This window comes from Taeniopygia guttata, chromosome 3 (assembly GCF_048771995.1).
Source record: "Taeniopygia guttata chromosome 3, bTaeGut7.mat, whole genome shotgun sequence".
Lineage (NCBI taxonomy): Eukaryota > Metazoa > Chordata > Aves > Passeriformes > Estrildidae > Taeniopygia > Taeniopygia guttata.
Genome location: NC_133027.1, coordinates 60,270,255 through 60,293,214, shown reverse-complemented (window position 1 = coordinate 60,293,214; position 22,960 = coordinate 60,270,255). Strand labels below are relative to the sequence as shown.

Sequence of the window (22,960 nt, the reverse complement as noted above, 5' to 3'; positions counted from 1 at the left end):
TAGATCATTCACCAAGACAGTCACTATGGAAACTGTATAACCTCACTAGTTCTTTTCTGCATCATAACCCATTGTTGACCAAGTAAACGTACACCAGACACAGGTCTCTCTTCCCTTTATCAGTCTGCATATTATGGGCTGGGTATGGAGAGTGCTGCTGTGTGGGGCCCTCCCCTGCAATGGTCACTGAAAACTTTAAGGAAATATTTTTCAAGGAGATTAAGCTACTTCAATTTGAGCATGAAGCAGGAAAAGAAGGATTAATGTAAAATAACATTTCAGTTCCAAATGAAAATTATCAAAAAGGATGCAATTCTGGTTCTATGATTTATCCCCCAAAAGTTTCCCTCTCCAACTAGTTGATAAGCATGTTCATAAATCCATGCACGAATGATATTAATTCTAGTTGTTGGGTAAAATCTAGCTGCAAATTCTCCTGATTTTATAATAACTGGTGAGAACACCCTTGTGATCTGATGCAAAACAAGAAGGCATACCTCAGTGCAGTTGGTATTATTTGCTTTACAGTGCTTTGGAATAATGCATTTCTGACATGTTTCATAGTCATGAGACTGCATCTAGGAGGAGACAAGTCTGTCTTTTGTCCACATTTGTCCTGAAAGCACATGTTCCCTGTGTTTAAAGATGGTCATGTTTTCATCAGAACAGCTGTGTTCTTTGATAGCCTTTGATCTCAATCTCCCACAGAACCTATGGCTGTGTCTGTGCTCTCTCTTTCTCCTGGTGAGGATAAAAAACCCCTGCCACACTGTTTTCTGGCCACATTCTTCAAGGTAAAAGCACAAGTTGAATTTTTGGTTGTAGCTGATAAGAGCCTAGAGTTGATGTTAAAATTTTCTAGAGCTAGTGAGCACTTGTGCCAGACAAAGTCTAGATATGGAGATTAATGTGAGAAAAGTTGGTACCTAAAAGGAAGAAAGAGTACCTGTGGTTTTGTGGGAAGAGCTTACCATGAAAAAGTATGAAAACAGCGAAGAAACCTTAGTAATGAGTTAAACAATGAAAGAAACATTTTTCAGAATGAAATTAATGAATCTCCATAAGAAAAGCTACAGATTCAACTGAATGATGATGGATTATTTTCTCAACAGAGATTATTTAATGAATTCTGTTAAGCAACTGTGAGTTTCTGGTGCAAGGACACATAACATATGATATTTTTAACAATCTTTCCTACCACTCTTAGTGGCGTTACGAACATTGTCAATATTAATTCTCTGCACCAGTTACTGGGGAGATGTTACATACCAGAGATTGATACAAAGAAGGGGAGCTAATCAGTTTTCTCTTTTGAAAGGAGACCAACATTATTCATCCATTTTGGGAATATTTAAGACTTTGGTGGTGCAGCTTGCTACATGCACAGGGGCAAAGGATTCTAAGCTGCCTGTAATGCAAAGAAACTGAAAAGTAAACAAGAAACAGCTGAGAATACAAACAGCTGTCTGACTACGTGTGCTGTATCCAAAAGCTGGCTTGCCCCCTCTGGGATGGCTAGACATGCTCTCCAACCAAACCCCATCCTTTGTATTTCTTCTGGCAACCACTGAAAGAAAAAGTATATGACTCTGACACATCACCGTTATGATCAAAAACCACAACAGCTAAAGGAAACCACAGGGACTGAGAGGTTATACAACGAAATAGGAATGTGTGTTTCTATTTATTTAGGGGTCTACTACTGTGGCAGTAAGATCCTTGTTCCCTGCATTTTCTGAGAGTTTCATGATCATATGAAGTTAATGCACCTTGGCACGGCATTCCTATTTTACCGCTTCTGGCTTATTTTACCTTAGCTCACTGTAGCTGTGGAAGATCTGTTGCGTGCTGATATTTTCAAACCTGGACAACTTTTCAAGTACCTCTTGGATTTTATCTAGGTTGGTTTTTTGGGAAGGAGTTGGTTAAATAGGAGCTGGATTAATTTGATTCCTTCTGCTCTCACGACTGACATCCTCTTCCTCTCTGGAGTCTGCCTGTGCCAGTAATAGCCAGAACAGATCCCCCGGTGTGCTCTGGCCCCTTTGTTCCTTCTGCAAAAGTTATAGAAAATAGCTAGATCATGGCTGAGACTAGCTGAAAAATGTGCCTATGGTGAGAAGAACTGTGTGGAGAAGCAACTTCAATAATTATTTTGTTTCTCATCAATAAAGCTTTAGAAATCACTGTGAAAACTATTGTGCTATGGTTTTCTGAACCCTCTGAAAAAGAGATACTTATTTATGTTGTTTCCAATTTAGTTTATTAAAATTCCACCCCTCACTGCTGAGTCCACTATACTGTCAGACTAATTGTGGTATCATAGTTTTCCTGTTATTTTCTTCCAATTTTTCCTCCCTTAGTTCTGCATTTGCCAGTGAGGAATTTGCCTGAGTTATGCTCACCTAATTGAATTTTTTTTCTATATTTTCTGTCCATAATTATGTGAGAAATATGATTTCCCTGAGGTGACTTCATATTCCCTGAAAAGTCTAGTACTGCTATAGAGAAGGGCTAGGGAATGGATAGGTAGGTAGGGGCAAAAATAATCTATGACTTTTTTTCCTCTGCTCTTTTTAGCCTGGGGTATATGTGTTCTCTCAACTGGCATAAAAAATTTCAACAGATTCAAAAACAGAGGTGCTGGCAAAGCTACAAGATGCTCATAAGAGTAGCAAGAACAGGATGAAGAAGCAGTGTTTTTTTCTCTGGGATTAATACACAACTGGGGGTCTGTGAGATCTCAGTTGCAGAATGGGAGAACAAATATTTACATTTCAGATAAATTTAGTCAGATACATTCTGTTGGAGGTGATTTTCAATGCAAAATGTTCTGTCTGCCAAACATTTCCAATTTCTTTATCTTTACTACTGGGAAACCATCAGCTTTATTTTTCACAGCTGCTTTTTGAAAGTTCTGGATAATTTCACTTACATAGACCCAAAGAGCATTAAAGTTGATATTTCAGACAGGCTCTTGTACTGATGCTCCAAGATGAGGAGTCTCAATATATTAATGTCTCCAGCCTCTGGCAAGTTTGCTGACAGGAGGCTGTCAAAGCTGAAGCTGAAAACTGAGGAAGTGAAGAATAAGCATGTTGAACCTCTGGGAAGTTGTTCTTGTCTCTGATACCTCCTATTAGAGGGAAATTCCAGATAAATGGCATCAAGCCTCAGAATTTTAGTTTGTTTTATTTCCCCTAAATCAGAATTTTTCACTTCCTCCATTACCTCTCCCCCTGTCAGATCTACAGCATCAATCTAGTGCATTCACTGGAAGCGTCAAGCCTGCAAAAAAGTCAGCCCTGTGGGTTGACTTTATTGAAGCAACTTTTTCCCTTCTTACAAAGTCTTTCTTGGATAGTTGATAAAAATCAATTTATCTCTCAAAGTATTACTGTGCACAGTCCTGATGGGTGATGTCTACAGCAGACTGGAGCCAGTCCTGTGCAGAAGCTGGCTAATGAAACAAACAGCTGCTTCATCCCAAGAAAGCAGGCAGGAAACTAGTTATTACAAGCCTCATGGCATGTGCCAACAGCTTTCAGGAAATACTATTGCCGTGTATTATGCCTTACACTTCCATTTTTTTCTTCTGTTTCCTGCAGCTTGTTAAATATACAACAGTTCTCCTTTTCCTCCCCCAGCAATGTACCAGTTGGAAGTTATATTTAGTTTTTGTCAAGTTACAGTAGGTTTTTATAATCACACAGTAGTGAAGAATAGGCCAGAAACACAGTGAAGGCAAATATTTGCAGAATATCATAAACCTTTCTTGTAACCTAAATATTTAGAAAGAACAGGGATGTAGGAGGATGCTGTACTTTATAAAACATGGAAAAGATAAGAAGTAGCCTCCTTAGCATGATGACATATTGCAGAATTCTTTTCACAGCAGCATGAGTGAGCAGGACTTTTTCCTTTTGTTTAGGATATATTTGCTGACTGCAGATGATTTAGAAAAGTAAATGTTTAACTGTAAAAGAAAAGAATACCCAGCCAGTTCAATGGGAATAGGAAGGACTGCAGTTGAGAAGAACCAACACCACTACCCCCAGTGATATAAAACCAAGTGTTATCCAAAGTGGATCTTGAGGATTCATTAGAACCCTGAAAAGAGCAATAGTTGTAAGATTTTCCTTTAGAGATCACTGAAACTGTGTGGACTGAAGGAAAAGAAGCGAGTTGCGCAGTCTGTTTCTAAAAATGGCCCTCTACATATGCCCGGCACATTTTTAGTTTCCGTCTGTTCATTTTTAAGTTGTTTTATTCTGAGAAATGCCTTTACTTCAATTTTCATCTTATGCTATTCTCAGCTTTTTACTCACTTTTCCTTTTGTGTACTCTGTCTGGTGCTGCAGCTTGGGAGCCAGCAGAATCATTAAGGTGGAGATAATCAAGGCTTTGTTGTGAGGCATTACAAGCAAATTCTCTGCTGCAGTCTGTGAAACTTGGGGTCAAGACATTGGATGCCACATGGGTTCTTGCTTCAATCTGTTTTCTAGGGACGTTCTCTTGAGGCCCCTGAAATATTTCTATGTTTCTTTAATTGTTCATTTTTTAAAATTCTGTTTTCAATAATTACCAAAACCTGGTGATGAATCAGCACACCAAAGAGAATCTGCCCTGTGAGTTGCCTGGTAGAAGCATAATTCACTGTGTGTAGCATGCAGGGAGAGGTGAATGGGTGTAGATGTTATCATTTTCATTCAAACACAGAGCTACTGACAGTTGTTCAAAGTCTGTGATATTTCAGAACATTAAAGCAGTGCTCTGTTAGTGGGGATACAGGCTCACATCTTTTGGCTCATTACCTGATTCTTAACAACATGTGAGTTTGGAAGTATATTTTTCTCATAGGCATTGTTACCCTAGAAATTACCCTAACTGCCCTTAGTTTTAACTTTAATACAATTATTTTTTGAGTTGGTTGAGAGCCTTCCTAATAGCTGAACATAACTTTTCTATTATCTGCTGCCACATTCACGTTCTCATACCCAATTTATTCTTTTCTTTGCAGACCAAGAAAAATGTGATGATGATGATGAGATGGAGCGGCTTTACAAGTCATTGGAGCAAGCAAGCCTGTCTCCCATTGGTGATCGTCGACTGTCAACTAAGAAGGAGCTTAGGAAATCATTTATCAAGCGCAGCAAAAACCCCTCCATTAATGAGAAACTCCACAAAATTCGAATGCTGAATAGTACATTAAAGGTGAGTTTGCAGATCTTGCCAAAGAAAAGCTTGAAAGAAAAAAACAGTTTGGCTGAAAAAGAAGCAGTAGAGATTTCAGCCAAATTCTAATTACATGTTTACTGAAAGCCCAAGAGAATTTTGTTAAGTTTTTGAATTCTTTTTTTCTGCTTCATTGTGAACACTGATCTGTGTTATGTTGTTCAGTTTGAACTGGAAGCAGAGGCAATAGCTCAGGAGGGACTTTTCTTGCAGAAGTTCCAGTCCATTTGGAAAATTTAATAAAGAAAACTCTTAGTTAACTGGAAAACTTGCAAGCTCAGCTAAATGCACTAAACAGGGGAGCCTTAAAAAAGGAAGAGCAGACAAAGTACATTGATGATAAAGCACATGAAAATGACCCTGAGCCAAAAAAAGTTTTCCTTATGTGATTATTAGAGAATGTACAGGATGTGCCAAAGCTATTGTAAAGACCTCCTGTAACTAAAATATTTCTAATAACAAAAGCATCCTGCTTTTAAGTTGGAAACATATCACAAACTGGAGGGGTGCAGGGGTTCAGGAGATGTTCTATGAAAGGGCTGGTAAATCTGCCTGGAATATAGGAATTTATGAAGCAGTTTACTTGCCAGCATCAAGTGTCACGGGATTTCAAAGCCTGCTTCTGCATGGTACTGAGGGAAACAAAAAGCTTAACCATAGCATTTATATGGAAGACGGAATAAATGCAAACTTGGGGCTTCACTTGTTTCTTTTCCTATGCATTAGAAGCAGGAATTGAGTACCTTGTTTCAAAAGGATGTATTTGGCTTCAGGCACTGTAAGCTGGAGAAATGCATGTAAAACGTTTGGTCTTGATGATCTTAGAGGCCTTTTCCAACCTTAGCAGTTCTATGATTCTAAAAACTTATCCTGCCAGCACAATCATTGATTTGATAATTAGTTGCAGTGGAAGGCTTGAGTTTGGCACTTTAGGCTGTATTGAAATTCCTGGAAAGTACAATTGTAAAGGGAATTGGAAAGAGAGGCATTCTTCTTGACTCCATATGAGAGCTGGTGAAGTCTCTCCTTAGTATCAAAGAGTTTTCAGTGATGTGGCAGTGACTACAAAAGTATTAATTTGCATCAGCAGTAAAGTGAGCCCCCCACATAGCAGAAAGTTGGTTTAAAAAGTATGCCTACTTCCTAGGATAGGAAGCTACGTACAGAAACATTCTGCAAGGTTTTCCCTGGCAGGAAATCTAAGAAACTAATAAATCTAAGAACCAGTTAGTGCAAAATGGAGTTGTATTTTGTGGGACAGTCACTTTCATTAGTATGGAGTTGAATGGAAGCCTTAATGTCAGGCATAAGCAAGGAGGACAATGATGCATTGATTTAGCATGGGAGTATTATATAAGTCATGATTAACTTAGGCTTGTCTAACATTTGTAGTTAATATGGAAAAAATAAGTTTTGGAGTGTTCATAGCATATATAATGTGTTGATCTCGTTGGGGTTTTTTTTGTTTGGTTTCTGTTTTGTTTTGGGTTTTGTTTGTTTTGGGGGTTTTGTGGTTTGTTTATTTGTTTGTTTGTTTTTCCTTTCTTCAAAATAAGAAACTGGAGTATTGACAAGACAAAAAAGCACAGACACTTTCTTATAGACACAAACAGAGTTCTGTACACAGCAGTATTTAAGTTAGCCTCTCTGAAAGTCAAGTGCCTGCAGTGGGAAAGTGCCATATTAGAATCAGTAGAATTATGTGCTTTTAGAGTCAATTTTCTTAATGCATAATATAAGACATAAGATAATTGGAAATGATGTACCGGAAATTTCAAAATCAGGATTTTTTACATCCATATGTATTCTGCTTTAATTAAAACCCTATTAGTTTGAGAAGTTATTTATGCAAGTCTCAATGCAATTTTAATTTTAGACTTTTAACTCCACATATATAAAAACAGATTAATGTTGCTGCCACCATATATCATTAACAAAACATGCTTTGAATACTTTGGAAGAGAGGGAATCCATTTGCAAATGCATCACAGTCTTAGTGAATGTGGGAAATAGTTTTAGTACTACAGGAGAAATTCCATTGCCTGACTTTTTGCTGCCAAGTTTGTCCAGCAGAAATATTCCTCTCCCTTCCACCTCCCTATCTCCTCTCTTTTTCTTTTAAGCTAACTGCACATATCCCTGCATCAATGCCAGAAGTCTTCTTAAAAGAGCTGGCACCGGGTCTTGAGGGTAGGACTTGTGTTAAATACAGCTGAATGAGCTTTTGGGTTTCAAAAGCAGCTAAGGCATGACAGAAATTGGAGCAGTTGAAGGTTCATCAGAGTTGCAGTGGGGTACAGATGTAGAAACAGCTGACTGCAGCTATCAGAAGGCGAAACAAATGTGTGGGAGTACTTTCAAGGTGTTTTCAAGGCAGCCACCAGCACAGGGTGTCCTTGGGTGTGGGAATCCAGGGCTTCCCTCTGGCTGACCTGGAAGGCCTGGGACCCTGGCAGGGGATCGGGAACCCCCCTGTACAGAGCCCCGAGAGGCACTGTCTCTAATCTCTGTCCATGAAAAAGAGTTTTCAATCTTACAGGATTAATTACAAGCTCTGAGTGTTTGATATAAGTAATAATTAAGTGTGGCACGGGTGCAAAAGTAAAATTATAGGATTTTAGATTAGGGGTCCAAAGGGGACAAGATGGAGGAAATTGGGTGTGTCTTGTCCTTTTTCTCCTTCTTCATGCCTCCATGTTTCACTGTAGTGTTGGCATTTTTCTATTGGTTTAGGCTGGGGACACACTGTTCAATGTAGATGATAGATATTGGCATATTATTGTAAATATAGAACACGTAGTTTCTGGTATATAATGTTTGTAACATCCCACTGAGGGGCAGAGTCCCGCACGCTGCCCTGCAGGACAGACCTGCGGCAGGGCAGCAGAGCATGTTAGAGATAAGCAAGAATAAACAACTTGGAAAACAGCACAGATGAATTATGGCTTCTTCTTTGGCAATGGGGCTGAAAGACAGAGACTTTCTACAATCTCGGAATCACCAATACCACAGATTCCGAGACTTGGGTATGGTAAAAGGGTGGCAGCAGGAGAAGATGGTTAGAACTATTCCATTCCTTTCACACACAGACTGGTGCAAGGGAGCCTGGCAAAAGTAGCCAGGTTTTGTTAGTGCAGCATGGAGCCCCCATTAATAAATGATACCTGCTAACCGGGGCTTCTCTATCCCATAGTCCACCGTATGGATAGGCAATATGGGCTGGAAAAGCAAAATGGTTTGTTGTGCCACAACATGTGAGGACATCAAAGAACATCAGTGTGTGAAAGGAGAGTGTAATCAAGACAGAGCCAGGCTATTTTCAGTGGTGCCCAGTGACGGGACCAGAAGTGGGTTCAAACTGAAACATAGATTTCCCCTGGATAGCAAGAAACACTGTGAGTGTGACCAAGTACAGATTCTCCAGGGAAGTTGTTGAGTCTCCATGCTTGGAGATAGTCAAGAGTCATATGCACACAGTCCTAGGCAGCCTAGGTGGCTCTGTTTGAGGAAGAGTTTTAGGCAAAATGACTTCCAGACATCCCTTCCAAGCCCACCCATTCTGTAGTTCTGTGACATACAAAGTCTCAGAGTCCCTGCATCAGTCTACTTACATCTTACAAATGAACCAGGGCTCCTGCAATATATGGTCTGAGCTGCTCTTGCCTAAAAGTAGATAACAGATTTATTAGCAGTAGCTGGTGGTAGATGGCGGACACAGGTACTGTAGCCTCTCTACTGGCAGTACATGAATTATATCCAAAATTATGTTCAGTCCAGCTCCCAGACATTTATTACATGGAATAAGTGTTTTTTGAGAAAGTTAGAACTCCTGTAAATTACCGAAATAAATGCTGTTGTGTCTTGTTTCATGCAAGTACTGTCTTGTTGAGAGACAGCATAACAATGTGTAATTTTCACGTGAATCTTCTCTCATCAAGTTTTGTTAAGAAGGCTATAAAAAATCTAGATGAAATCATAACTTGCCTTTAACTGGGGAGAATTTTTACTGTAGATATAACTTTGATGACCTACGCTCTAAAAATGGGAACAAGCTGCCAGGAGGATGGGTCATTGGCTGTCTTTTTGTGACGTGAGTCTAATGGTCCAAGAGTGTTTTTGTTAGGGACAATTCTCTTGACATTTTCTGTGGAAATAACCACTTGTTCTCTTCCTAGTGTAAGGAACATGACCTGGCCATGATTAACCAGTTGCTAGAGGACCCAAAGTTGACAGCAGTGAAGTACAGAGAGTGGAGGAGCACAAACATCATGCTGGTCCAAGATATATATCAGCATCAGGAGGTCCAGGACATGTCCACAGAGAATAGTGAAGAGCAAGAGATGACTCCACAGCCAGTCACTGAAAGTGCGATTTGATCAATGGCACATGGCAAGATTTTTCTCCACAGGTCTTCATGTACAAGCAAATTAAGCTGCTGTATCTTGAGGTTTGTTTCTCACAAGTGTGCTTCAAAAGGAAAGCAACCCATTCTCCAAAGTTTTAAATGCTCTTGCAGAACTCATTTGATGTCAAATGGGCAATTTCCCCAAACTTGCCCAGGTTGCCCAAAAAAACATGCCTGAATGTGGCTTGCATATGTAAGAAGACTATTTAACAAAGTAGCAAAGAAACATTTTTCAGGTTTTGGAGAAGAAAATTATAAGCGTCCAGCTTCTGGAGGACACAGAACTATGTAATATGTACTGTATAAATATGAAATCCTCGAGATTGTTTTTACCATACAACTTACCTTGAAATGAAGCTCAACTGATCCCAACAGGATGTAGCCTACTTTACCTTTTTACCCTCCAAGGTTACCCAATGTATATATTTTCATCTCTGTACCCATTTACTTTTACCACTCAACCAGTTTAAACAGATACAAAAGGCAGAGTAATTATGCATGAGTTGATACTGTAGACAGCTGCCAGATACCCAGTTTGGGCTCCGCCTGATGTTTTATGAGTATCAAACTTATTTATGGTCCAGACCAAGAAGGTACTGTCTTTCTACATGAAGAAGAGGTCTTCAAGATTTTGCTAACATGTTATTTTCTCTTCAGTGAGACAAGATTCAACTTTTCCTATGGACTTGGAAGATTATGGTCTCCTTTCTTATTTTTGACAATTGGGAGTATATAAGGTACAAGTTCATCTCAGACTTAAGGAAGGTGATCATAATCACAAGCCAGAAGCTAAATGACTAAACTCCTAATGTGGACCTGGAAGTATAAAACAAAGCTGCAAATATTTTTGTAAATATATGTAATTTTATGACTTATATGAATGTGACTCTGTACTGTATAGACATTTTATTTATATATTTATATATGCTAAATTTCCTAATGTAAATAGGCACATGTGGACCAAGCCCACCCTGCTGTGAGTGCTTACAGATTGACTTGAAATGCCTCTTTATTTTGTGTTCCATTATAGATCACAGTAATGGCTCTGCAGCTGAGACTGCCCTGAGGCATATGCTGTGACTCTTTTTTCTGCTTTTTTAGCTTTGAGTTTTAGATGAAGAAAATCTGTACAACTTAGAGCCTGAAAAAGTTTTCTAGAGAGTTTCAAGATTTCCCTTTGGGGGAAAAAAGTAAGAAGTATTGCTGCAGGATCATGATTTTTTGGCTTCATTGTCCTCAGTACAAGGTTTTGGGCTTTTGCCTTCCTCTCTTCTGCAGTATAAGGAATTTTGCAGAGTGACGAATTTTGAAAAGCAAGAATTAGTCCACCATTCCCAAATTAATGTCACTACCGGAACTATGACAATCGGCCCTACTGTGCTATTTTATGAAGATATTCTTTGTCATTAGTTTTCAATACAGTTTATATTTTAAAGCAAAATGCACTATAGAGAGGCAGCCATATTAATCTCTCTTTATACATTTTATGCTTTATCATAGTTTGATTGAGGAAACAAAAGATAATGGTGTTAGTGGGAACATATGAAATCTTTTCCACCCGTGTAGTGATTTGTTTGACTGTTGATATTGTATTTTTAACACTCAGCAGCTTTTCTTTTAAAATAGAGGCAAGGAAATAGATGAAAAAGATTAAATGAGGAAGCAGACACAAAACCCTGGATGGTTTAAAATCTGTTCTTTTCAGGAAATCATCATATGAATGGCGATTTTATCACTTCACTAATTCTAACTAGAAGTCAAGCAAGCTAAATACCTGGTCAAATTTGGTTTAGAGTAATTGCATCTTAAAAATGGTGTCCATTTTTATGTTGCTTTTTTTGTTCTTATTTTTATTTTATGGGGTTTTTTTTCCTTTTTTTTTTTTAATAATTCTTCCACAATTCCCATTGAAATGTTGTCAATTAACTGCTGAGAGCACCCTGAAAATTAGGAGTGTAGGGCTTAATCTTCTTGGTCCATTTAATTTTTAACTACTTGGTGCTAAGTAATGGATAAATATTGGAGGTCAAATTGCATGTACATTTTCTATCACACATGTGAGTTTCTCATGAAACAAAGCACGTAAATACCATTTTCCTTAAAAAGAATCTTCACTTAGATGTTGAAAAGAAGCACATGCTTAAGTGGCCTGTTGAGCTGGGCCAGACAAGTCAGTGCCTTGCAGTTCTGAGCAAAGTCTGAGTCAACTCCATTTGCTGAAGTAGGTTTGCTCTATGCAATGAAAAGCCTATGTGGCCTGTACGTGCTGTGTTGGCTCTGTTCACACTGCACTTGTGTAAGCATAGACAAAACAGCTTTCCCAAATCTAGAGACAAAGAGATGCCTTTGGACTGTCCAAACCCCACTATTGGTTTTGACAGATTACATAGCCTGAAATTGCTTTTAAATTACTCTCTTTCAGATGGTCAGTAGATATTTATTGTTGAACTATTGAGGTTTTGGAGACCTAATGAGCATGGGCTCTATCACTGCTTAAAAAAGAACAGAAAATTCTTGAATGGGGTTACTTTAATCCCAGTTATAACTTTAACAAATTTCTTTGTTCGGGAAAACAAATGTATGGGTTTTATGCAAGTACTGTGCAGGAAGTCTGACTCCACTCTCTTCAGCTACTACTTAGACTCAAAATAATGGAAAGCGTGGAAAATGCAAAGTGAAAATTGCAGTGAAACAGGATTAATTTTCTGGCATTGCTAATTACTGTGACAGTTTTTGCCTGGGTTTATCACAAGGGGCTGTCCAGCAGTGTGAAAGCCATAATCAGAGACAGAATTACGCAGAAGCTGACAGCTACAGCAGGGAGCCACCTCAACAGGAGAAATTTGGACAAGGCTGTGCTCTGCTCAGTGATGCTTGGAGTAACTGGTATTTCTTGGTCTGGATTTGGAAGACCTGCACTATTGGCTCATAGAATAGGGAGCTGTGCATCCCTAGTATGTGAATGTCAAGAAGTCTATAGCCATCTGCCTCAAGGGACATGTTTTATACACGTTTTTTGGGAGAAAGTATGTGTGTGTGGATATGTGCACATGCACAATTTTTCCTCTGACAGTAAAGCCAGTTGGTGCAAATCCAGCCATGGAAGTTTTGGAATTCCTGGTAACAATATCTAATTGCAACTGTTTCTGCAGCTTTTCTGGAAATTGAATCTCTCTGTTCTGGTGATGTACACCTTATGGGATACCAGAATGAAGTTGGAATCACATTTCCTTTCCTATGATGGTTCATGTGGGGATTGTGAATATTTTTACATCTAGCTCTGATGAGTCAATCAATACTAGGGTTTTACCTTGCCATGGTTTTAAGTGCAGCTGGAGATGAAACACCATGCAGTTGCTTGCTCAGCCTCACTCTCTTTTCCTTCCCCATCCCTGTGTAATGGGGAGCAGAATTGAAGTAAAACTTGTATTCTGAGACAAGAAAGGTTTTATAATTTATAATAAAGTAAAATACAACAGTAATGGTAAACAATAATATTGATTATAAAAAGGAAAGAAACCCAAGCAAGTGATGTACAATGCAATTTTTCACCACTCACTGACCTATCAGAACCCTCTTCCCAAACCCAGATCAGGCCCCCCTGGTTTATATACCTGGCATGATGTTCTGTGGTGTGGAATATCCCTTTGGTCAGTTTGAGTCCCCTGTCCCAGCTATTCTCCCTGCCACTTTGGTTTTTGTGAATTTCCTCACTGTCAGAGCATGAGACAAGGAAAAATATCCTTGATTTAGGATAAGCATGGCTTATCTAAAAACAAAACACCAGTGTGTTATCAATACCATTCTCATACAGAATCAAAAACACAGCACTGTAACAGTTACTGAAGCAGAAATTAACTCTACCCTAACTGATACCAGGAATACCAGGAATAAATAATGTGCTACTACTTTTTTTTTTTGCAAATAATTTGAATTTTGGAGGAAATCATCATATGGAGAGAAAAGGAAGGTGTGGGACAGTCGAGGAGGGAGGGGAAGAAAAACATGGTATTTGATTTAAAACTCTGTGGAAATTCAGAATTTAAAATTATTTCTAACTTAGAAAAATTATGGATGTGTTACACCCATTATTGTGTCAGCCTGTAAACTTACATGTCTATTACAAATTTAATACGAAAACCTGTATTTTTAAACTTTTCAAGTAGGGAAGGAGCCCATGAAATCATCGTTTATGAAGGGAGCTCCATGTACTGTGATTGGGTTTTGGGCTTCGGCCTTTTTTTTACTCTTTTGTTTGTTTAGTCATAGAAAAGTAGCCAATTGTAACCAAGTGTAACCAAGTGCGGGCCTGAGTTGAGTTCAATTATATGAACATGTCTTTCTGTTAACAGGAAGCCAAAGTGGTTTTCTTGTAGTAGTAGAGCCAAAGTGGAATTTCCTGTTTTGTGTGGGGCATTTCAAAGCAGAGACATTTTAAGATGCCACTGAGCCTTTCCTTGATGCTTGAAGATTCATCCCATTTTAGTTCGCTTCAAGCTGCAACATTATTGCATTTTTTAAAAACTGCCTTCATTCTGAGCTGAAACAAAATTTGAGGTGAAAAAAAGGAAAATAGAACAGAAAAAAGCTTGGAGCCAAGATCATGCTGAAATTCACATCTCTGCATAGGGTAGTAGGAGCTGAGCTTGCCAAAAGCTGAGTTTTTAAGTCATTTCAACATTGAAAAAAATTTGTAAGGTGTTGAAAAGAGTACTACATTCCTTGAAATTTGCTACGGGAGAAGTTCCAAGACCTGTCTGCTCTGGAAAAACTAATATTTTCCTAATTTATTTCTTCCTGATAAAAATCCAAAGGGAGTGGTTTATAAGATGGCAGCAAGTTAAAGATGAAATATGCATGTAATTCATTGATAGCTCAACAACCTTTGTATGATCTGGGAATGGGTGACTTTAGATGACTCAACCTCTAACGCTCAGCCTGTAAAATCCATTTATTTGGGAAAGCATTGTAGCTACCAGTGTCTAAAGCTTATGCACCCCATCTAGTCCACAGAGGTCCATTTTGAAGATGTAGGTGAATGGCCTTTTTATAGAGCAAATAGTTTGTGTCATCATGCCATAGCTTAGGAACCACTCTGTCCTAGATGCCTTAGGACCTGCCCAAATTATTCTGACTCTTGAAGCTGCTTACTGCAGTTTTATCTTCTCCCAGCTAAAAATAAAAAAATTGTCTGAAAGCACATCTCCCACTCCCCCATGAAGAAAAACTAGCACTAGTCTAGCAGAGATTAATGTAAGTCACCATATTTATGAATGTTTACTGAAATAACTCACCTGGTGAAAAGCCATTTGTGCATACAAATAGCAGTGCTCTTGTGACGAACTTTCAGTGCTGAGGACTGGCCCAAAGGAAGAAAGGATGTGTCTATTGCACTGTGCTCTGTGTAGAAGAGGAAAAGTCACGCACAGAGGAATATATGCAAGAACTTCTTTGAGGCAGTGGCAGGGCCTGCAGCACCATCAAAGTACATGGGATTCAAATTGAGTATTTTATCTGCTGAGTCTTTTTTTTGTTGTTGTTTTTCTTCACTAGTTTAAAACTCACAGCACAATGTTGGCACTCAGCGCTGCCTTTTTACTGCTTGTTGCCTACATGTGTGAATTGATTTTCATGGAATGATGCACACATCTTGCAGAATGAGAGCCTTATGTTTGCACTTGTCAATTAAACACTGAAATGAGAGAATATTTTGCTCAGCCTTTTTTTTTTTTTTTTTTCTTATTTTCACTGCAGATTTTTCAGTTTACTCCTGTAAAAAGAAATACATTTTTGCTGGTTCTTTAAGCAAGCAATTTCCCTGTGGGACTAATATGATTATTAAGTCATATAACCTTAAACAGGAAGAGTCAATGAAAGGGGAATGACTGAGGAATGCCCTTTACTAGTTCACAATGTGATATTTGAAACTGTTTTTTAATTAGTTAACTCTAACACTTAATTGGTTATTGTAGGCAGCCTTTAAGAAGAAGAGTCTCTTCTGGCAGGTATGGAACATTACTAGATTTTTTTAAAGCTCTCGGAGCAGCCTGCTTCAATTAAAAGAAGACAGATATTTTTGTCAAAAGGGTTTCAGTTTAGCTGGATAGGCTAGCCAGGTAGCAGTTTGGTGAAAGTGTGTTTCCTAGGAAATGAGCTTGTCCTAAGGGCTCAGCTGAAAAAAAATGTCCCTGTTTCTGTCCCCTCTCTTCCCCCAACCTCCTACATGCTCCCACTGCTTGCCTTGGGCTAATCAGCTCATCACTTGGCACCTCTGTCAGCTCAGCCAAGTCAGGCAGCAGGGAACAGACACAGCAAGTGGGATACTCATCTACAGTGATGATAACTAAACTTGCCTTATGGAGGGGTTCAGTGCCTGACCGAGTCCTCAGAAGGGATGCAGGATTCTCTAGGCAGAAACAGAAGGAAGAAGAGCTGTATAAGTGGGAGGGAAGAGGGGGACTCTTTCCTTTCAGAAGTAGAGCATTATCTTGGCTTGGGTTCACACAAAGTTATACCTTTGCTTCTCTTTTTTCCCTCTGCTAGACAGGGAATCATGAAGACAACCTGAGGAAACAGTTTTCATGTGATCTCAACCTGTGCTCTTGCTTTCAGTGCCTAATATATGGCTAAACATTTGGTTTCTCAGTCTGAAAACAAAACTCTCCAAAAAAGCATGCAATGATACCTTTCTTTAGGATCCTTCCTGGCATGCTTGCTGTGGGAATGCTGACAGGAAAGGCAGTGGGGCACCATATGTCTACCCTTATGCCTGCTGTAACACCTCACCTCGCTGGCTTGGGCTGCCTCTTTTTTGGCTCTTGCTTTTGCTTTACACCCTCTTGTGGTGGTACAAAACATTAGCTGTTCCAAAGTTTTATAAAGGTATCATTGAGTTGCTCATTATGATTTGGACATTTGTCTTTTGTCTGATTGAAAAAACCTGCTGGGCTTTATTTGGCTTGCTTCCTGTGAGCTTGGGATGAACATGATCGCTGGAGACACATTGGGCAAAGCTCCATCCCTGGCATCTGACCCTATTTCACCTCTGCTGATTTTGGAATGGCTCAGTCATCATTCTCCTTGTTATTGTGGCTTTTTCTTATTGCTGGAAGAAAGTGCCTACCGTTAGTGAGAAAGTTCCTGTATTGTCTTCCTGTTTTCAAGAAATATCCTCGTTATCACTAGGGGATGTTTCAAATTGTCTAACAGAAGCCTTGGCAGTACATGAGATTCAGCATACAGTGACAAACTGCTCTGTTATTTTGGTGGGGAAACTGTATCTTTCCCTTTCCACTTCTTGGCAAAGTGCTTTTAGTCTTGGGCAGACAAACAAGTTCTTGCACTGCCGGTGAGCAAACTTCTGCAAGCGGCTCTCAGCATGCTCCTGAAGGAGAAAACTGATCCCTCAGCACAGCCTGCTGGCTGCTGGCAGCACGGCAAGAAAGGGGTGAAATCACAGGTTTGTATCTAAGAGGGGAAATAAAAAATAAGAGGGTTTGCTGCAGGATCATGATTTTTTGGCTTCATTATCCTCAGTACAAGGATTTTGGTTTTTGCCTTCCCCTCTTCTGCACGTGTACAAGTTTGTGATGGTCTCAGCTCACATTTGAAAGAGTTTTGCAGAGAGGTGACAGCATTTACAACAGGTGTGAAAATGGGAGATGCTGTCTGGGACACTGACCCTCTCTAGAGCTGAAACAGAAGCAGTAAAATGAAACCGAGGTCATTCTGGAGATAAAGATGCTCTGTGAGAAAGAGCAAGTGAACCCCCGAGCAGCAAAGGCAAACGCAAAGGAAAAAGAGCTGGTAAATTGGGGGTGTGGGAAAGGGGCAATTATTGTCTGATGAAAAATGAGTGGCATGGGATTAGTGGCCATACAATGGATGGGGATGATTTTTAGTATGTGGTTATTTAATATCCATGTATCTCATCCAGTAATTTATTAAAGATGTTCAGCAGAGCATCCTAAAAGTTGAGGATCTGAACCTCATTAATGTCAGAGATTGTTTTATGGAAAATGCACTTAAGGACCATGGTGTGTTTTTATCCCTTGTGAAAGGTTCTGTGCATGCCTGGTGAAACCCCAAAGCCACTACCATGGTGTGTCATAAGAAAATATCCGAAAAATCAGAGTCATTTCCAATGTCCTCAAGCCTTGCAATGGCAGCCATGTCCTGGTAACTGGCAGGCCTGCCTGTGCCCTTGCAGTCCTGTTGCTGAAGTAGAATCTTTGTTTCTAAGGTGCATTTTCTTAAATCTTATTTTTTACAGAAAGTAAATTCAGTCCACCTAGGCTAGTACTTAAGTTCATATGTTACAGCAGCTATGAAGATGACTCTGCTGGTGGAGTCATTTGCTGTGAAATTTGGAAATTTTGCTCTACAGTTGACAGGAGGAGCTCCAGATCAGATTTTACACTGTTGTAAAACACACATATCACCTTCCCAGACAGATGTGATATTTCATCATGAGCATAATTTGTTTTCTGTGAAACAATATATTCTATTCATCTTACTGCTGATGACATGAGGCAATTCAGGCAGCTGTGTTATTTCTGAAATGTGTTTTCTAACACAAGAAAAAGAATGGCTTATGGTACTGGTATTATTTGGAAGAAGCAGAGGAGAGCCTCAGGACTGAGGCAGCAAACAAAGCTCAGTACTTTGGAGACAGTGGCACAAATTACATCTTCAAAAGAGGATGTGGGAATCTCACTAATTAAAAAGAGAAAGGAAGCCTATCCTGTAAGGAATCAGAGAAATGATGAAGGCAGAGTTTGTGTGACAGCACAAATTCATACAAATAATCAGTGTGTGAAGTAAACCCTGGGAATAAGGTTCAGATGCAGGAAGGTGTGGACTGGCTTAGGAGCATGGCTGCTCTGGAGGATTGTAGGGTGACCTGGTTGAACCAGAGCCCAGGCAGGACTGGACAGCACATCAGCTGACACCTGGAACTAGCTTAATAATACAAGGCAAAAGAATCCTGTGGAGAGAAAAAACAGGCTGCAAAACTGCCTTAGTTCCCAAGTTCCATTTGTTTCATAGACACCATCTGGCAAAGTAAGCAGAGCATCAAGACACGGTAAACCATGTCTTGGTGTCAAGACAGGATGGGAAGGTGACTCGAGGGAAACTGCAATAGGTTCAGTTCCCAAGGACGTGTTTGCATGCAAGAGGCACCTAAAATAAGTCAGCACCCTGAGCCTGAACTGTTGAATGTGGCCTGAACCATGATGCCACTTTTGGCAATGTTCACAATCCAGTTTCTCCAGCCTTCAGTCTTCCAGCAATGTCTTTGCTTTGGAAGACATGAAATCCTACTGTGTGGGTTTACACCTTCCCTGATATGCTATCTACCTCCTGGATAGGATACAGTGATAAATTCAGTTTATAGTTCAATGCAAGCTACAGAGACACTGCACAACTGCCTAGAAAGACATAGCTATCTTTGGGATCTAATGCCACCTGCAGCCTCCCAGAGTTTCCCAGTAAAATGACTTTCAATGAGGATCTTTACAACAATTTTGTACTCCTACTTTGTCAATATTTACAATAAAGATCAGAAAAATACCTATACACAAACCTGTATTCAGTTCTTAATGCAGCATCCAGTTAATTCCACTGCACCAAATTCACATTTGGTATTAGCTGAAGAGATACAGTTTTTTCTTTGATTCATTGAAAGTTTTAGAATAATTTGTAGCTGAAGTATCAGGCTAAATTCTTAGGCATTACATTAGTGAGGATAATAAAAGATGAAAGAGAGACATTTATTCTGTATTGAATATTCAATTTCCAATTAATCTATCTCTATCCAATTAATCCTTTCAAATCCAGCAGCAGCCTTTTCTGCAGCAACTACCCACAGATTCACAGATGAAGGTGCTGATATTGATTGCAACAAAACACCTTGAGCTTGAGGAAAGCTTGCACAATATTGAACACTCACAATACTTTATTCTTCATAACACTTTTTATATAACATTTTATTTCACTGTTCTTTGAAACATTTCCTTCCATTAAAACCACCACAATCACAATCGTAAACTTAAAAAAAAGGGTAATACTTCTTCTAACACCCTTATTGGTACCTCTGCTGAAAGCCCAGCAGCACCTATCAAATACATAATTAGAAAATATGCACATAGAAGGAAAAATCATTTCTACAAAAGAATGGGACAAGAAAGAGGATTGCTGCTGCATTGGAGAAGAGGCAGCAGTAGTTCCACTGAACTTACACCAGACAGAAAGTAAAATAATAACTACAAAGCAGAGGCAGTAATGTTAAAGGGAAAGGGCTGGAGGAGTGGAAAGGGGAAACCTTTCAGCCTGTGGAGATAACCACCTATGTGGCATTTAAATTTTGCCCTACGTTTTACTTTGTTATAAGTAATACTGATTTCACTGAATTTTCCTGCATGATAAATTTACTTATGCTGCTGCTTTCTTCTTCTCACTCACTTCTAGACTGCATTTTATTATTGACATATGTTAGTTTAGGAACTGGAAGAGATTTGCTGAAGTTTTGGCACTGTTACCTAAAATCTAGTGCAATTAATGATCTGTATTATTACTTTTAAACCAAAACATTGTGAGGATTTCTTTAGATGGTGTTTTGCTCATCCCTCATAGGCAAATTCACCAATCCAGAGATTTAAAAGCCAAACCCAAATGCTACAACCTTCTGTTCAAACTGTCTACAAAGGCTGTCTAGTCTTTTATCAAGTCCAAGTGATCCCAACACATGATGTTTTGCTTTAAGAAAAGTGTGGACAGAGAGTATTCTTGGTTCAATAAGTTGAAATCCCATTATACCTTCATGATACTTCTGTCTAAAATGTCTCTAGTAGGTATGTATACAGGGGACCTAGATAAATTGGACATTGCTTCGCTTCCTACTGATTGCAATTCCTTTCCTGACTGTTTAAAGGCCCCTGCTATTAAAGAGACTAAAACTTCCAGATGGTGAAGGGTCTGGAGCACAAGTCTAAGGAGAAGTGGCTGAGGAAGCTTGTGGGTGTTTAGCCTGGGGAAAAGGAGGTTCACGGGAGACCTTATCGCTCTTTGTGACTGCCTGAAAGGAGTCCCAGGTAACAAATGATGGGATGAGAGGAAATGTCAAGTTGTGCCAGGAGGGGTTTAGAGTGGATATTAGGAAATCTTGCTTCATGCAAAGACTTGTCAAGCACTGGAACAGGTAGCCCAGGGAAGTGGTTGAGTTCTGATCCCTGGAGGTATTTAAAAGATGTGTAAATATGGCTCTTGGGGACATGGTTTAGTGGTGGGCTTGGCAGTGCTGGGTTAATGGTTGGACTTGTTGATAGAGCTCTTTTCCCACCTAAGTGATTCTATGATACTGTGGAGCATATAGTTACAAGCACGTGTGTAATTCCACTGTTATTTCTACTTCAACCAATAGGCAGAAGTACAGGTGGAGCATATAGTTACAAGCACGTGTGTAATTCCACTGTTATTTCTACTTTCACAGTTAACATGGGGTTTCCCTGCCACATCTAGTGCATGCTTTTCTTGGGAGAGAAGAAAAGCTTTCATACAATTATCCCATATTCAACTTCCAAATTACAGAGATGATGATGACAGTATGAAAGGCAACACAAATGCTCTATCAAACATTAAAAAAAATTAATTTTCTGTTGCTCTGTAATGAACTACATTAAGACATGAGCACAGAGGGAGGCTATAGTTATTAGCAACACCAATGGGAGACACCCCCCCACCCCCCCACCACCATTCAGAGTTCATCTGGTGATGATATTCATCTTCTCCATTACCAAGAATTAATGTCAATGCATGAAATTTTGATCCCTCGTAAGTGGATACTATGATATGGTCTGATTCTCTCTTGGAAAGAAAAGTCTCATAAACATTGTATAATAATTTTTGTGTTAGTGTTATGATGCTACCATTCTCTGTTTTTATCTAATTGTGTTATGGTACATGGAAGCAATCTTGATTTGTAAATATTTCAGAGCAAGAAGTTTTGTCTGCCTTTATCATCAGATCACATTATCACATTTGGATCTGCCAGGCTGTATTTATCCCTCTGACTCAATGTACAGGACTCTTGAGAAGAATAAGCTTTTTTGATGCTGCCTACTGACAGCATCACAAGGGAAAAATAAAATAGATATTTACAGAAAGAGACTGTGACAGTAAATTGATGGGCAGAAACTATGTGATGAATCATTTACATGTGACCAGCAGCCTGGAGCCTGCCTGTTCCCTGTTCTTTTGTCTTCTCTTCTCTGGAACATCAGATACAGGAAAATATCACAGTGAAGGAATACAAAAAAAGCAATTAAATTTGAACAGCCTGTATCATCTCTGCACTATTGAGTAAACCAAGCAAACATTTAATATAAGGTGTTTGAATATGTACATTTGCAGAATTGGTAAGAAGTGAGAGAGAATTCAGATGATCCTGAACTAAACTGCATCTTATTTACAAATATCTTGCTTCCTTGAAAAATTAAGAAGAAAATAACTAGTTGTTGGAAATCTATGGGGGTAAAAGAAAGGAGAAGAATGTGATCCTGTGTCAGATAAAAAGTTCAGCTAAAGTCCAAACACTTTTTCCTTTACCTTATTTGACAAAATGTAGTATGTGGAATCACTAATCAAGAGAAAATTTTTAAAATAGTAGGAGAAACCGCAGCTGGTCAAATTAGGAACTGGATACCAGTAGAAAGTAAAGTGCTGATCTTATCACCTGGTTTGGAGATTTCAGTACTGGCAATTCCCAGATGATATATTTTCCAGTCAGTTAACAGTCCTGACACAAAAGGCATCACTTTGATCCTACACATTGAAGAAAATGTTTGATGCAAACCAAAACAGAAAGAACATCTTTCAGTTTGTTTGTACAAAAAGGCTTTCAAGAGAACATGATCTTAAAAACACAGTTCTGAGAAAATCAAGTAACACAGAAGTAGGTCACTTAAAAAATTATTGAGTGATCTTTGGAAAATCAGAGCTGAACTGTTTTTTTGTAAGTTTGGCAAAACACTGACCTTTGATCAAAAAGACCTCAACATACCAAAACCTGTGAAAAACAAGCAGCAAGGACAGGGATGCCCCCTGGAGGACTGTGTCTGCTGGCAACTCACTCAGGGGCAGGGACTCACTGGAGGCCATCAAAGTAGTTTTTTTTTGCCACTGCATTTGGCACATAGTTGATTTTCAGAGTTCTTCCTGATTACCTGAATCCTTATGGTTAATTATCAAGGATTAGTTGAGACTGTTTTGCCCACAATACAATCTAATATAAGCACCCTATTTTTTTATGAATTTGGAGAT

At 39.1% G+C, this 22,960-nt stretch overlaps 1 protein-coding gene across 7 annotated transcripts in view; it reads left to right on the top strand.

Moving 5' to 3' along the window:
- Positions 1-15,346, top strand: part of IPCEF1 (interaction protein for cytohesin exchange factors 1) — an 87,730-nt gene extending 72,384 nt beyond the window's left edge. For all 7 annotated transcript variants that reach the window (XM_072926963.1, XM_072926959.1, XM_072926962.1 and 4 more), the window contains 2 exons: positions 5,021-5,214; positions 9,411-15,346. In XM_072926963.1, the coding sequence (XP_072783064.1) occupies positions 5,021-5,214; positions 9,411-9,611 (395 nt within the window). In that variant the 3' untranslated portion in view covers positions 9,612-15,346. The remainder of the gene's footprint in view (positions 1-5,020; positions 5,215-9,410) is intronic.
- The last annotated feature ends 7,614 nt before the right edge of the window (positions 15,347-22,960 follow it).